This window comes from Cygnus atratus, chromosome 11 (genome assembly GCF_013377495.2).
Source record: "Cygnus atratus isolate AKBS03 ecotype Queensland, Australia chromosome 11, CAtr_DNAZoo_HiC_assembly, whole genome shotgun sequence".
Classification (NCBI taxonomy): domain Eukaryota; kingdom Metazoa; phylum Chordata; class Aves; order Anseriformes; family Anatidae; genus Cygnus; species Cygnus atratus.
This window is the reverse complement of record NC_066372.1, coordinates 8,529,073-8,544,073: the sequence shown is the minus strand read 5'-3', so window position 1 is coordinate 8,544,073 and position 15,001 is coordinate 8,529,073. Positions and strand designations below refer to the sequence as shown.

The 15,001-nt window shown below is 43.7% G+C and overlaps 2 protein-coding genes across 2 annotated transcripts in view; one reads left to right on the top strand and one right to left on the bottom strand.

Moving 5' to 3' along the window:
* Nucleotides 1-1,158: 1,158 nt before the first annotated feature.
* Nucleotides 1,159-15,001, bottom strand: part of PSTPIP1 (proline-serine-threonine phosphatase interacting protein 1) — a 41,022-nt gene continuing 27,179 nt past the window's right edge. The window contains exons 10-15 of the mRNA XM_035553943.2: nucleotides 13,098-13,196; nucleotides 12,275-12,371; nucleotides 9,132-9,216; nucleotides 7,490-7,560; nucleotides 4,690-4,787; nucleotides 1,159-2,964 (exon numbers count right to left, since the gene is read on the bottom strand). Of these exons, the coding sequence (XP_035409836.1) occupies nucleotides 2,833-2,964; nucleotides 4,690-4,787; nucleotides 7,490-7,560; nucleotides 9,132-9,216; nucleotides 12,275-12,371; nucleotides 13,098-13,196 (582 nt within the window). The 3' untranslated portion in view covers nucleotides 1,159-2,832. The remainder of the gene's footprint in view (nucleotides 2,965-4,689; nucleotides 4,788-7,489; nucleotides 7,561-9,131; nucleotides 9,217-12,274; nucleotides 12,372-13,097; nucleotides 13,197-15,001) is intronic.
* Nucleotides 7,684-15,001, top strand: part of SCAPER (S-phase cyclin A associated protein in the ER) — a 230,997-nt gene continuing 223,679 nt past the window's right edge. The window contains exon 1 of the mRNA XM_035553934.2: nucleotides 7,684-7,702. The gene's annotated coding sequence lies outside the window, so the exon portion shown is untranslated. The remainder of the gene's footprint in view (nucleotides 7,703-15,001) is intronic.

The window sequence follows — 15,001 nt, the reverse complement described above, 5'->3', positions numbered from 1 at the left end:
CAGTAACTTTATTGCAAATTTGCTCGAATTAGTTTGACTCTATGTGAAGACTAGTCATAGGCTGTAAAGGGGTAGTTAGGCTCCCCCTTGCAGAGCAGCTGGCAAAAGCAAATTTTCACTGGAAACAAGTTCTAGTGTGTAAACCCATCCAGAGCACAAGCAGCATAAGTAAAGAGGTAGTCCGCTTATCACAAGTGTGCTAGGAATTAACTTGACTAAGAGTTAACTGAACAAAGCTTTGTGTGCCACTGTTACTCTGGCTACACGCGTTGCTTGGTACATCCTTGCCAAAAATTGGTAGTCAGGCTGGAGGTAGAGGCTTATCAGAAGTGTTCATCAAAAAAGATTTTCAACCAAAAATGTTGGATTTAGTTTAAGAATGTCTGCCTCTGTATAGGGTCCATTTTGGTTTCACCTGAAAACTAAATGAATGCATCTGTTTTGTTACCGAAGTGTTACCAAGCTGGAGAGGTGACATTGTTATTAGGGCAGTAACCTACATTTGACCTTCCTGCTTTTCCTCCTGCCTGGGGTGGATGACACCCAAAGTGTGGGTGTACTAAGAGGGTATGGGCATTTTTTGATATCTTCTGTCTCTGACAAGTGCCAACACACTGATGGGGCAAACTGCATAGCTATGGCTTGGTAACTACTTATAAGCCACATTCTTCAGCGTAAAGCAGAGGAATTGAATTATGAGCAAACATTGCTGCTGCTTTTTCATTTCCTGAATAGTCTGGAATTAGCATGTGGGATCCAAATGCTGCAACAGCGGGTAAACTTTGAAATATCTATAGCCTCTTGCAGTTGCAACAGTATTAACTTGGCAGAAAAGATAGGTAGAAACGAAACCAGTTCCTTGAATTAAATAGCAAAAATATGAACTGCTTTGATGGAGTAGAAATAGTAGTCGCTGTTCCAGTAGCTGCCTGCCAGCTGATGTAGACCATATGGGATGTGTAGACAAAGATGGTCTGTAACGGGATTTCAGGGAAACCAGGACAGGGTATTGTCATGTCTTGTGTGAGACCGTCTGGGCCCCAGAGAAATAAGGAGTCTCAGTAGAGTCTGTGTCTTATATAGTTAGAGGAGATGCATCTTAAAGGTTTGGGGGGGGGGGGTTATTCCTCTTTAATTAAGATCATCTGCCAAATAACTACCTATTTAAGTATCATTTTATTTTTGTTTATTACAGTTCTCTGTGTGAAAGACTCAGTGCTCAAGAAGCAAATGTATTAAATCCCTCATGCTTCAGGTTTCCTCTCACCCTATACATAAGGAACTGTCATAGTTGTCTGGCAGCAGCCATTTACAGTGTGGTGGCCTAGCTGAAGGCTATTGTGGACCATCTTTCTATCACTGTTCAATTCAGATGTGTTCACAGAAACTTGTCATTGACATCCTCAGCCTGAATGAGCACTACTCTTCATATAATCTGGTGCCATAAATGCCAGTCAAGTCCCTGCAGTACCTCTGAGCCTCTTCTAATGAGAGGTACTAAGAGCCCTTAGCATTGATGCAGATGTGCTGCATAATAGCTTGGGGAAATGTGGGAAGGACAAGTGTGCTATGCAAAGGACTGCAGGAAAATAAAGAGAAAGGGGCTGCAGCAAGTTTTTATTTGATTTCTGAATCAAGAAATTATAATAAGATAATGCAAGTGCTTCTGACCCTCACTGTGTTTCATTTAAGACAATTGAATTGAATGCCGTGGCTTTTCCTCCTGTCTATATTCCTGTTTCTCTGTTGTCTTAGCTAACAGTTCCGCCCTGCACCATGCCTTTTTGAGTAGCAATTTAACTCATTTTCCTTGACTTAGTTCAATTTTAAATCTGAAACCTTTACAAACAAGGTCATTCTGGCCCCAGAATTAACGCTTTCTGCTTCAGATTAAATTGCTGACATATATATATATTTAACCATATATAAATGCTGAAGAAGGAGGAGTGGTAGAAAGTATTTAATGATCTCATGATAAGTACGGTGGCGGCTGGAAACATTCCTAAATACTAGACTAGAAAGACTGATAGAGCAGTAATCTGTGAAGTACAATGAACCTGCACAGGGCGGCTGCTCTAAAGAGGGTTTGTTGTAGAGCAAACACATCACAAGGAACTGGAAAGGAACCAGGACAGGTCTGTGCCAGCTCTCCCAGAGGTACAGAGGCTGTAGATAGAGACTGAAAAAGCTGTGGCCAGAGGAGGAGAAAGAAAGGATCAGCCAAGTGAACAGCGAAGTTGGAAGGAGAATGCTTGACACTGCTTTGCCATACTTAAAGGACAGAGATCAGGGCAGTGCAGCACTGCTGGAAGGCTGCCTTTTTTTTTTTTCTTTCCCCTCTTCCTTTAAACATGAAAAATCTCAGTGAGGTGTCAGAGAAACTATCCAACCAAGACAAAAGCAGACCTTGGGCTCATCATCTGTCCTTATTTTTGCTGTCCAGTGCAGAGCAGAGCCATGGTTACTTCTTTGTTCTTTTTCCTTTAGTGTACTTCAGTCCTAGGCAGGATTTTTCTCCCAGACTTACCAAGACTTGTAACACTGATGGCGGCACAGTGTGCGGATAGTGGGAAGGACCTCTTTAAGAAACCCAAGTCCTCATCTCACTGAGGTGGGGCCGGTTTTTGCAGACAATGTAGGCCAGAAGGTGCCAGGGGTAGGGAGGGTCAGGGTAGGAAGGAAGAGGAAAGCATGGTCAGTTGGTTATCTCCTGACTGGTAACTGTAGAGGACAGTATTATGGGTTGCCCTTGGTCAGCTGCAGCAGCCCTGCATGCTCTTTGTTTTCAGTAGTAGAATGTTTTCAAAGTCTGAGGGTTGGGACTACTCTTCATCAAATCCTTTCAAGATAGGACCCTGGCACAAAGCCTCGCTGCCCGTTCCTTTCAGCTGTCCACCAGCCGTCTTCTCTTTCTTCAATGACAGCTACGATGTCTCCTTCGTTGATGTCCAGTTCATCCATGTTCTGAGAGGAGACAGGGAAAGGAAATGTGGTTAGCCTGAGAGTGCAGGGGGACTCTAGCATGTATCTGGTGGGGTTTTGACCCTGCCTTTCTTTGAGAGTCTGTCAGTGTCATTTTTGTTGGGAATAAACTCGAAATACCAGACAGTGAAGGATTAAGCAATTACTGAGCTGGCTATTTCTTTAAGATCCTCAGAAATTTCCCTAGCCTCCCTGTTGTCTCCTCCTGAGCAGCCTGACTGGTGCATCCTAGCAGAAGGCTGGAAGGGCTTAATGCAACTGTCCTAACCCAGCCAGCCCTGACCTTCCCTCAGTCTGCAGGGGTAGCTCGATTAAACAGTGCGAGGCTTAATTCCCAGGGGAGATAAAAAGAGTATCTGTACTAATCCAGGCCTTAAATAGGTCTTTCAGTTCCCTTAATGCAGAACAGTGGTGACCAGTGGAGGAGCCTTTAAGCTGACAGGTAATCAAGCTGTGAAAGTCCCATTAGGGAAGGCTAATGCTTTAGCAAGAATCCGTGTGAATAAAAAAACATTTATAACCAGTCCTGAGGAAAATGCAGAAAGAATCTCAAGTTTCATTTTTATGGGCATAGAGCTATCTCTGGATGTGGATGAAATCATGAAAAGCACAAGGTGGAAAGAGGAGGCAGATTATCCCACGTGTCCCATGTGCAGTAGGTTTTATTTGCACCATCCTTTGAAACGTGGCTGCTGTCAGAAGTAAGGTATCAGATAGGATGCATCAAGGGCCTGACCAGTCTGACTGTCTGGGTCCTTCAGTCTGAGTGCTCAGATTTTAGTGGAGGTGATGGGTTTTTGTCCTTTCTGGTGTTTTAGAAGGTAACTTGTACAATAGGAATAATGACATTACCTCTCCTTCAGGCAACTTGAAATGTAAATGTGAGAAGAGTGTATTTTTCGGTTTGATACTTGATGCAGTGGTTTGCCCACTAGTATTGTGATTTTTACTAATGGTATTATGCCTAGAGAGGTCTGAAGCCAGGGAGAGTTTAATATCCAGGTTAAGGATGCAGGTTGCTGTTTGTAGTTGTCTTTTGGTGCATAGACATAGATCCAGTCCACTGTGATTCTGCTACTTGCACCACTGAAGTACAGGGACACGCTATAGTTTATAGGGATACAGTCCTCTCCAGCATGGAAGGAGACCTCAGTTAAAGCCCAGTGTGTTAAACTGGAGCAGGAATCTCCAAATAATAAGGGAGATCACATGGAGAAGTGTTCTGAAATAAGCATCTGTCACACATTCTTACTTCTGCTATAAAGCCACAATAGAGTTTATGTGAGGAATCTGTAGCCACCTTCCCTAGGAGAACATTTCACAGCAAATGTAAGTTTGAAATGCTCAATACTGCCTACTTAGCCATCATCACCTGAAAATTAAAGTTTTCCTTGTCTCTTCAATTCCCTGTATCTCTAAAATGAGAGTGCAACAGCACAGCACTGATTTAGGCAATGGTATAGCATGCTAATATGTAATCACTTGCAAAAAATGTTATTGTGTTATCTTGAGAGAGCATAGCCCAGTGATTTGTGGCAACAACTGGCCTTCAGCCGGTGACCTTCACCAATGAGTCTCTGTGCCGTTGTCTGTAAAGTGGAGTTAACACTTCCTTCACAGAATTAACACTTCCAAGACGTTTGGATCAATGTCAGCTGTTTTAAATCTGGCACTGTATGAAATATTTAGTTGGAAGCCTTTGCTTACTTGGGCTGTGTAGTCATAAAGTACTCTGTAGTCCTGTGAGGATGTGATTCTTGCTTGTTCGTTTACAAAAATGGATGCGTAGACCCCATCTGCTTTCTCTGTTGGGAAAAAAAGGGAAAAAAAATTAGGAGGAAAAAAAAAAGGGAAGAAAACAAAGGGTTCTGTTGCTTAGAAATGCATGGGATCATATGCAAGAGTTCACAAATATAGGGATCTCTGTTCTCTGCCTGGAGGTGTACGTGTATAGAAAAGCTGCCATGAAGTGTAGGTAAAATCCTGCACAAAAACTGTGTCCCATTGATTGGATGACAATGCACCCATTCAACTTTGTGGGAGGCCAGAAAATAGCTTTAGCTTCATCCAGGTTGGGAAAAATGTTTACCCTGCTAAAGCACAATCGCAGTAATCCCAAAAGGAAGCACTGTGATTAAACCGATTTGAAATGTTTGCTACCAGAGGTGTAAAATTCTAGCAGATTCACATAGGGCTTTTATTTTTTCTATGAGATGGCTCATCAGATGTTTTCCACTAGTTTATATAGTTTCCAGGTAGCCGTTTGTCACTGACATGATTTTTTTGGAAGATGCTGTTTTAGTCCAGCTTGTCATAATTGGGGAAAACTCCTGTTATTCTGGAAGAGACAGAGCTGGCCCTTTTGAAAAACACTGCCTGGGTCTCTTCTGCCATTTTAGTGCTGGTGCTGGGACCACAGCAGCAAAATGGAAGCACCAAAGCCTTGCTAGCGTCGATGCTGTTGTGTTAACACAACAATCCCCACTGAGGCTGCTCTATTGTACTCTGCATCCCCTGGACAGCAAGAGTGCAACTACAAGCTTAGATCTGGCTGAAGGACTGCTCTGAAAATGGCTTTGAGGGTGCAGGACTGAGCATGAGAGTTGGGTCTCCAGGTGAAAAGCCCCCATCGAAGCACTGGACACACAGTGCCAGCAGGATACTGCAGGACTTAAAGAGGGACTCAGTGTGTGCCTAACTCCTTGAAGAGTCCTTAAATACACATCTCTGCTTGAAAGCAACATAACGATATGGTCAAAACTGAGTGAGAAACACCATGATGCTTCTGTTTGCGTGTAGTCACAATCAAGAATGTTGGCTTAGTGCTGGGACGGGGAGAGAGACGTTTCCTCCCAGCAGCTACCTGGAAACCTTCTCCTGCCATGGAGGTGAGCAGAGGTCCCCCTACGTGCGACTCCTCTGTGTGAGCAGGATGACAGTGCTCTTGGCAGCACATGGGGCAGCTGGGTGCCTGTCCCTTCCCACAGCAAATGCTTGGTGTAGCTATTCTGCTCTCAGGAGTACCATCAGTTCTCTGACTTCTTAGATTTTTGAAACATAAGCCATGGAGCAGGCAGAAGAGCTGAATGCAGATGTCATTTGCCATTTTTGAGGCCCTTGTCCAGCAAACAGTGTCCCTTCCCATCCCTAGCCTAAGGAAATTCAGAAGGAATGACTATCCTCAGCTGTGTCAACACTGCTTCAATTCTTCAGTGCTCCAAATGGGTCTGAGCTGCTGCTTCTGGAATGTACTGGGGTTCCTTCCCCTCAGCTGTGCCAAAGCTTGCCTTTGCTTTGAGATGGACTGCATGATGAGGAGAAGAACAGTCAGGGACTGAGCAGTTCTAACCTTCAGGGTCCAGCTAGAGGTGAAGGCAGGCTCTAACTGCATGCTCACGGCCTGGTATGTCAGCCCAGGTGAAAAAGCCATCTTATCAAAGTCAGGGGGTTCCCAAAGTGTGACGACTAGAGCATGCTACGTGTGCGGCAAGGTCTGCTTGGGCTCCACGTAACATCTGAATGACAGATGGGCAAACAGCAGGGCTTTTTATGCACTTATAGGTAGATAATTTTTACCAGGCCTGAGCGCAAGGTGCTGCCACAGGTGCTGACTGTTCACTTGGATAAAGTTGAGAGCTAATGTTAAATCCAGCACATGATGTAGCACTGCTGTTTATTCTTGGTAACATCTTCCTTCTGCAGTTGTTAGACAGCTCTGCGAGGGGCTGAATGCCTCCAGGTTGTATCTGTGTGGATGCTGCTGCATGCTGAGGAAGGCGGCTGGTGCCTGGTAGGTCCAGCTGGTGCTGGGTAGTGCTGGAGGGTCTCCCCTGCCCGAGACCAAAGCAACAAATGAGAGAGTCTGGGCTCCCTTACTGGGTGCCCAAGCAGGCAAGGCAGGCATCACAAAGGAAATTGGTCTGGGTAGGTTTCAAAGCTGTTTTAAAGCAACTTTTTTTTGTTTCCTTCAGGCAGGAATCACAGTTAAAATGTTTGTTTTAAATCAAGTCAATAACAATGTTATAAGCTGTTCCTTTCTGTATAGTCCAAATACTATGTTTTAAATGTCCTCGGGTAAATGCCTGGCTGCAAAGATTGTGATAAGACAATCTAACTGTGAAATGAGATGAATATTTGCATTCATAAGGCATGAAGCTGGTCTGTTTAAAAACTTTAGGGGCCCCCTTGTGCTTTTTAGAGGTAGCATATTCACGCTTAGAGAAAACTGTTTTCTCGGTTGGACTGTGTTGGTCTGAGTGTACAGTTCACTCTCACTCAGAGCTTTTGAAGATCTTATGACCCTAAGAACACGTGGCTGATTTGGCACTTTAAACTAGGAAAGCTGCCCAACACAAATCTGAACTAAATCAGTTTCCAGGCTACTCTTTCTCTTGTCTACCAACATGTGAACATGTGCTGCACCATTTCTGCTACATATCAAAGTTTGATTTAGCAAAGTGATCTTAAACAAACACAGCTGGTAAATGTACTTCCTGGGGAGGCATACCAAGAGGAGGGGCTGAAGGAGTGATGCTTTCAGCATTGTTCTTGCTGCTTCCGTGCAGTAGTCCAGAGAATCTGCAGAGCCAAGAGAAGACAATGACAAAATGAGTGAACAGGACTGGGTAGGAGAGTTTCTTACACTTTGCAAGTCTTGGCTGTCTGACTTGACCTTCCCTCCATCTGCCGTGGTGCTGGGTGGATGTCACCTCTTCCTGTGGTGAGCTACTTTCATTTATGCTGTAGATATACTTATCTTCAGCTAAAAATATATTTTTAAAAAAACAAAAATACTGAACCTGTTGAACTGTCAGCCATCGTTAAATGGTGCACAAAATGCATCATGTAGTATTTTGTTGTGGATCCAAAGGCTCATGAGGTAAAACTCCAATTGACTCACACTATCGATATGATGAGAATTTCAGTTGTTTACAAGAAATTACCATTCATTTGCAGACAGAAAAATAAAACAATTTAAAACACAAAGCTTGTATAACAGGCCTTTCTAGAAATAGCAAGTTTAAGTGATTTTTTTTTTTTAATTTTTCCTATGTTTAATTTTCAATATCACAGCTGGATACTGAACAGCTACTGGAGGCAAAGTGGGAATATGGCTTAGGATTCTCAAGCACAGATAGCAATAGCTTTGAGTGCTCAAGACGTATATAAAGGATTTGATTTTTCACCTGGTGAGTGGTCAATGTTTCAGGAAAATGGACATCTAAACTCAACAGCTTCTGAAAAAATGATATTGAGTATCTCTAGGTTGTTTGCCCATGCAGAGCATGGTTGTATTCTAAATGGCTATACAGTTGTCTCCTGTAATTACATAGGATGCAGTGCTGGAATTGATTATTATAGAAAATCTTGTTCCAACTGAAAACCATAATGTTATGTATAAACCTTATCAGCCTGCTCACAAGCCTGGACCATGCTTTAAATGGGAGAACACAGCCTGCTCCTTGTCTTTGCCATGTAATAAGTCTTGTCAAAATACAAAGCCCCTCTGCTTTAAATATGATGCCATTCCCACCTTAAATTAGCCATTTTAGTATAAAATATTTAAACCAATAGCTCTATTGTGCTCTTGTGTTGATATAACTGCATTCATGTCACAGCATTTACCAGCAAAAAATGGATAAGAAAAAACAAAAATCGCCTCCTTAATCATCACAGTTATTCGACTAAGTATTTCTTGCTTTGGTCCAGATGCAGAGAACAGTTTTTTGTTCTGCTCAGCGGGGGTGGGGGGTGCAATCCAAAAGCCAGGAGGTATTGCTGAGAAAGACAGCCCTCCCCAGCCTTCGCTCCCGGCAAGATTCGTGTTTGTCCTCACTTGCACAAAGCATTTTGTTGTGTGCCATCGCTCACTGGGAAAGAGGAAATAAGTGAATGCTCTCCAGTGCTGGCCAGCTAATTGTTTTAGGAACATGTCCTCTTGTCTCCCCTCTCACTAGGCCATAGTAAAATTATTCTGGCACCAGTTGTAATGGGTTTACCTCTTCTGTTGAGTTATGTTTGTTGATAAGTGGCTGCCTCTTGCCACAATGAAGGAAGTAATAATTTCTCAGGGCCTGTTTCCTGTCATCACACACTGCTGTGTTTCAATGGAGAAATACTAGTTTTGAGAACAAAAATGTACCGCTCACCTCTTCATCATCCCACAAGACTGGGTTGGGCTGCTGTTACCTCTGTTTGGTTCTCTGCTGTAGTAATTCTCGTATCCTATTGCACCTGCAAAAGGGCAACAAAAAGGCGATTTTCAATCAGGCAAAACCTATTTCACCCTACCAGCATGCAGCAGACACAGTGCAGCAGTTCAGGGGCTGTTGGAGCAAAATGCAACACAACATCCACCTGCACTTGCCTGTCTCATGTTTGGAGCAGCTCAGAGGGACTTGGGGCTTGCCAAAAGCCATTCAAGTGATTGTATGCAGATACGTCCTTGGTAGAAATTCAGGACCAAGTCAAGGTCCTGAATAACCATTCTGACAGTGGTGGCTAACCCTGATTTAGAACAGTTTACTCCATGACTGTTTCCTCTGTTTTCTTAAAAGCCAAAGCTTTAAGGAAAGAGAGCACGGTCATTGTGAGCCTGATACAATTGGCTACAGTGGTTTTTGTTTCTTTCTTCCTTAATGTATTGAGTTGGGAGTTTCTGTTGAAGCTGGGGAAATTTTTGAATGTTTTTGCCAGCAGCAATAATGAGCAATTTCCTGGTCTGTGCTTGTACCTAAGTGTCTTCCTACCTTTTGTATCTCCCCCTCCACCTCCTGAGAGCTGATTTGCTGTTTACCCAGAGATGTTTTTTTTCCCTCTCTCCAGCACAGTTATGCTACCGTTCCTTCACTCTCCCCTATGGTGTTGTTAAGGGTGCAATTGAGACCATTTACAAGTTTAGCTTCAAAGATGAAATAGTTACGGATTTATTTTTCATCTCATAGCTGCCAGTGCAGTTGCTTAGAGCTGGTGGCCAGACACCCTTTCCGCCTTCTCAGTGTTACAGCCAAATAAATATGAGTCAAATCTGATTCAGAAGGCCTGATATCTTATTAACTCACTTCTGACACCAATTAATTAAGAAAAACATTGAGCTTGGACTTGTTGGATCAGCAAAGGCCATAAGCAGAGCAGGCACGTGCAGCTAGTGAGTGTGAAGAGTCCCTACAAGTAAGACTCTCAGAATTTAAGGAGTTTTCTGACCATTTTAAGGTTCTGTCTCTTACCCTTCTAGCCTGTCACCTGCTATCGTTTCTAGCCTGTAATTCGTGTTAAGATTAGGCGGAAGAGGAGAGAGAGCAATAGGATCAAGAAACCAAGAGGTCTACCCCTACACAATGCAAAACCATATGTGAGTTTTCCCCCTGCGTTTTGCAAATAATATATCAGATCAACAGCTCACCACGTGCTGCAGTGCAGACCCATTAGCCAGAGCTGTGGAGATACCAGGATGTTACTTCAGAACATATCACCTTCTAGAAGGCGGCAAAAAATGAAATAAAAGCAAGAATCGCTTGTTTCTTTGCCTTTCATAAAGCTCTAAAGGTTTGTTCCCACCTATTTCTTATTAGAAATGAGTCTTGACATAGCCAAGAACTGTTTGCAGAAAATTGCCTAGGCGACTAGAGAATGAAAAATCTCACACAGGAGGAAAAAAACTAGCTGAGAATTACAGATCTTTTTTCATACAGAGGTTGCTTTACACCATTGCAAAGCACAGTTCTTCCTTCTGCCAGTGAAAACGTAGCTTTTCCTAGGTGAAAGCTCCTGTAGCAGTCAAATTTAAAGCCCCTGTTGAATAGCAGTAAAATGGCATCCAATACACCAGCATCTATATTATTAGTTTAAAAAAAAAAAAACTTCCAAATGCTAATTCTTAATTTTCAGGGGTATAATGACAGAAATGCTGAGTGAAAAACAGGCCTTAGATAGCTCAGTGCTGGATGAGTGACAGCATCCAGCTCTGCTGAAGAAGTTGCTAGGGTGTAATTGCTGCCAGCTCTGAGCTCTGTGATGGAATCCAAGGGCTCTGAGCTGTTCCCATACAAGATAATTACCCCATGGGATGGTGTTTGTACTACTGATGTTTGTGCCTATACAATCCCTAGCATGGAAGGCTTTTATCAGTGTAAAATTATCAGTATAAAATGTTCTTATGCCAGTATAGCTTATTCCCTGTTCTGAAAGGAAATGAGCTCTGTTGAGACTCCCAAGTCCACACTAAGGAGGGTTTCTCTTTGACGTCTCAGTGTAGTGTTACAGCAGATGGTGGAAGTGAAAGGGTATCTGTACACTGACTAAAAAATGAGTGAATAGAGGAGGAGGTCTTTTCAGAATAGATAGGTATCCTCAGCTAATGAGGTGATGAAATGGGGATTTTCTGTCCTTTTACAAAGGCTGTGAATCCTTGTGTACTGCAACACTGCAGGAAAGTGCAGGCTTTCATTCAGCCTGTAAGTATCTGATATTGCTTGTTGAAGTAAGGTGTGGTTTGCATTTGGTCATGTGAAATGTTAGGTGGCTCATTTCTGATGGCGTGTTTGGAGAACTGCTACCCCGGAGCAGCATGTTTTCATTTTACATCTGCTGTTAGTTCTTCCTGTCCCACTCTCCGTTTCTGCCCAGAGGCTTTGATCACTGAAGTTGATGAAGAGGCTCCTTTGGCTTGAATGGACAGCCAGTGAACTTCACGTCGCTTCTGCATGCTGGGGCAAAGCCAGTTTCAGTTTCCCCCAGCTAGGGTCTTGCCCCTACACAAACAACTTCTTGAGGGGATGAAGGAGGTTATTCCCCATCAGGCAGGTGGAAAAAAAATGGAATACCAAGCTTGGTTTTCTCTGTGCTACAAATAAAGAGGCACTAACTCTGTCAAGGGGACACCAGAGTGCAGTTAAATGATAATTTGGCTCTGACTTGTCACCACTGCAGGAAATTGAGGATGCCATTTTGCAAGGCAGTTTGCCACCTCCTTGGTGGTGCGAGTTCAGCTGTGCTGTGAAATAAGCATCACTGAAAAAACAAAACCCAACCTCTTTCTTTTTTTGGGGGGGGGTGGAGGGAGGCGGAGGTTTATTTTTAACGTGGATCATTGAGCTATCCCAGTTACACCACTGCACGGCAAACGGTGACAGCACAGTGAGGGGGAAGTGAGCCACAGTGGGTGGGAATGAATAGCCAGAGCGGAGAGCGAGCAGGCTCCTTCAGCTGCCTTCGCCTCCAGTGGAGACTGCTGCACAGCCGCAGCCCGAAGCTAGCGGATGACTCATCTGACGAGACCGATTGGAATAATTACCTGGAGGTTGTGTTCCTGTCATTTTGTTCTTAATGAAGTAGTCTATGTCTGACTCTACAACGCAGTTCTCCAAGCTTACCCGTACCTCTTCATACAGCTACAAAACAGAAGTCAAGAATTTAATTTTAAACATTTCATGTTGAATTAGCAATTAATGTTCTTCTAATAGTTTTCCCCTTAACAGAAACTATTCTTGGTACATGTCTGATCTGGATGGTTCTTTGGTCTGTCTCCTGTACAGCCATTTTTGTAAACACAGTTGTTGATTTGTGTTCTGGATATCGTTCTATGAGAGGAAGACAAATTAATCACAGGAACCAACCATTGAGAGTTAAAACTCAGACCTACTTGAGTGAGTAATACGACCCACACTTTTTAGGATGTGAGTCACAAGCTTCCAACTAGATAGAAAGTTTGAGGGGGAAAAAGCAAAGCACCAACACAGAGTGATGTATCCTTTGTCTTCCCATTCTGAGCCCAAGACCGGATGCCTTTCTGAAAGGTGTGCCTGAGCCCAAATATACTCAGCTGAGCAGTCTGGTATTTGGAGGCATTCCCTAGCAAACTGAGGGGAGGAGGCACAGTGTCAGCACATATGCCACAGGCTGCCTAAGTCCAGGCATGTATCTGTTTTGCATCTGGGCAAAAGAGAATGAGCTTGATTGAGAAGAGTTCCCCTCTCACTGCCAGAACGTGCCAGAACAGCACAACAGCCACTTTGCTGAAGACAACACGTGCAGATAAGGCCAGGCTAGAGCTGTGCTGCTAAGGGACTCTAGCACTTCTTCCTCCACACGTGAAGCTCCTTGGCAGGTGCCCCTACCTCATCGTCCTTCACGCACTGCATAGAGAGCTGGTTGCAGTGAACCCACAGCGAGTTCCGGAGGATGGTGATGCGGTCGCACTCCTGGAGCTGGAAGACCTGCAGCCGAAGAGACGTGAGGTAGCATCACAGCAGTCATTTATTTGTGTTGCAGTGACAGGGCTGGGCTCCTCTGTGCCCAGCTGGCAAAAACCACTCTGAAGGATCTTGCATAGAGGACATCTCTTCATCTACTGGAGAAGCTACATCTACTTGCTTGTACTCAAGGGTTATTTTTTTAAAGTGCTTGCACCAAATTAAAGTTACATTTTAAAGACAAAAAGAAAGGGAAAAGGAACGCTGAGTGCTGCCGAGGAGTTCAGAGTCAGGGTCCTGTCTGCCCGTTGCACTGAAATGTTGATGTGAAACAGATCAGTAGAGTACTGTCACGAAAGGGTTGTATATATGTTAGAGGTAGACCCAAAAACATCTAGCTCTGCTCTCTAACATGCCTTTCCAAACTTCTCTTTTGGATCTATTTGAGGCTCTCTAGGGTTGCCTTTGCAAATTTCTAAGGTTATATTCATGGTAAAGAGAAGGCATTTTCCATTTTTCTCTCTCCCTCATCTGTCTGATTCTTCTCATATTGTACAGCTGACTAGATTTGGGGAAAGTGAAAGGGAGAAAACAGGAAAATAGTGAACTGAGATGGGGAAGAGGCAGATGAACTTTCTCTAAAAATTTAAATTTAAAAAAAAAACACATCTAAGTTATACTGTTGTAAGTAGAACATCAATTTTTGGTTTTCTATGAGGTGTGAAAAGCTCAGATGCTTCCAGCCATCTGTTTCCCTTTCCATTTGCTAGTAATTATGTCCAGAACAACATAAATGTATACAATATTCAGCAGAACGTTCAGTTGGGTGAGCTGCCTGCCATTGAATATCTTACCAGTTTAAAAAAAAAAAAAAAAAAGAGTCAAGAGTCAGGCAAGGGAGACTCAGCTGGTGCTGGGACCAGTTTCTGAGAGAAGTAGCTTTTAAAAAGAACCAGAAGGTTAGAGAAGGAGCAGTTCAGTGTCCATGCAGAATAAAAACCCTACGGACATAGCCCCTGGAGGGCTGTTGAAATAGCAGAGAGCCGGCTGGGAGTTTTCCAGGTAAGTGGTGTCCGGCCAGAAAATGCAGTTCAGCAAAGCGAAGTGCAGTGATTCGGGGTTGTCAAGCCCTTTGCAAATTAGGGTGTTGTATTAGACGTATCCCTCGTGCCCTGCCAGCTTGTGCAACAGACTGCTTCTGGACCAGGGCTTTTCATGCCAGGGAAGATGGCACAGCCCTGTGATAAAGATTATCCCCATGCTTCCACTTGCTAGGCAGGCTTTTAGGCTGCCGGTGCCTGGTGCTTAGCTACAGACCTCAGCAACCTGACGGCTTCCAGATTCCTCCCTGCTGTGCAGCCAGAAGTTTGGGATCTTCAGCTGCTTTTTAGTACTCATTAGTACTTCAATAGGTCTCAAGAAATCCGCCAGTTCTACCTACAAGCACTTTTTAAAGAAGGGATTAAAAATGCCATTCCTTCATGACCGGCTGTTTGAACTAGGCGGTGGGCCCGCCACAAGCCCTGTGGGCTATGAAGACTTTGGCCATGTGGGAGAATTAAAGTGTTCCAGGTTGTGGAATGTTTTACTTGTTTGGTGGCTTTTGAGAAGGGTGGAATGTGCATCTTGGGAAAATTAAGGCTTGGCAGAATTTCCACGAGAAGTCTGCTGTGCCAGCCATGGGACTTTCTAGTGCTCCCAGACAGGTAATATTTAAGAGGAAATGGAGAACAGGAAAGCTATTCTCCTGGCATTTTATTTTATGTGGGAATAAAGCCTGAAACAAGTAAACATAGCAAAACCATAGTTTAGCAGATGGACAAATGAAT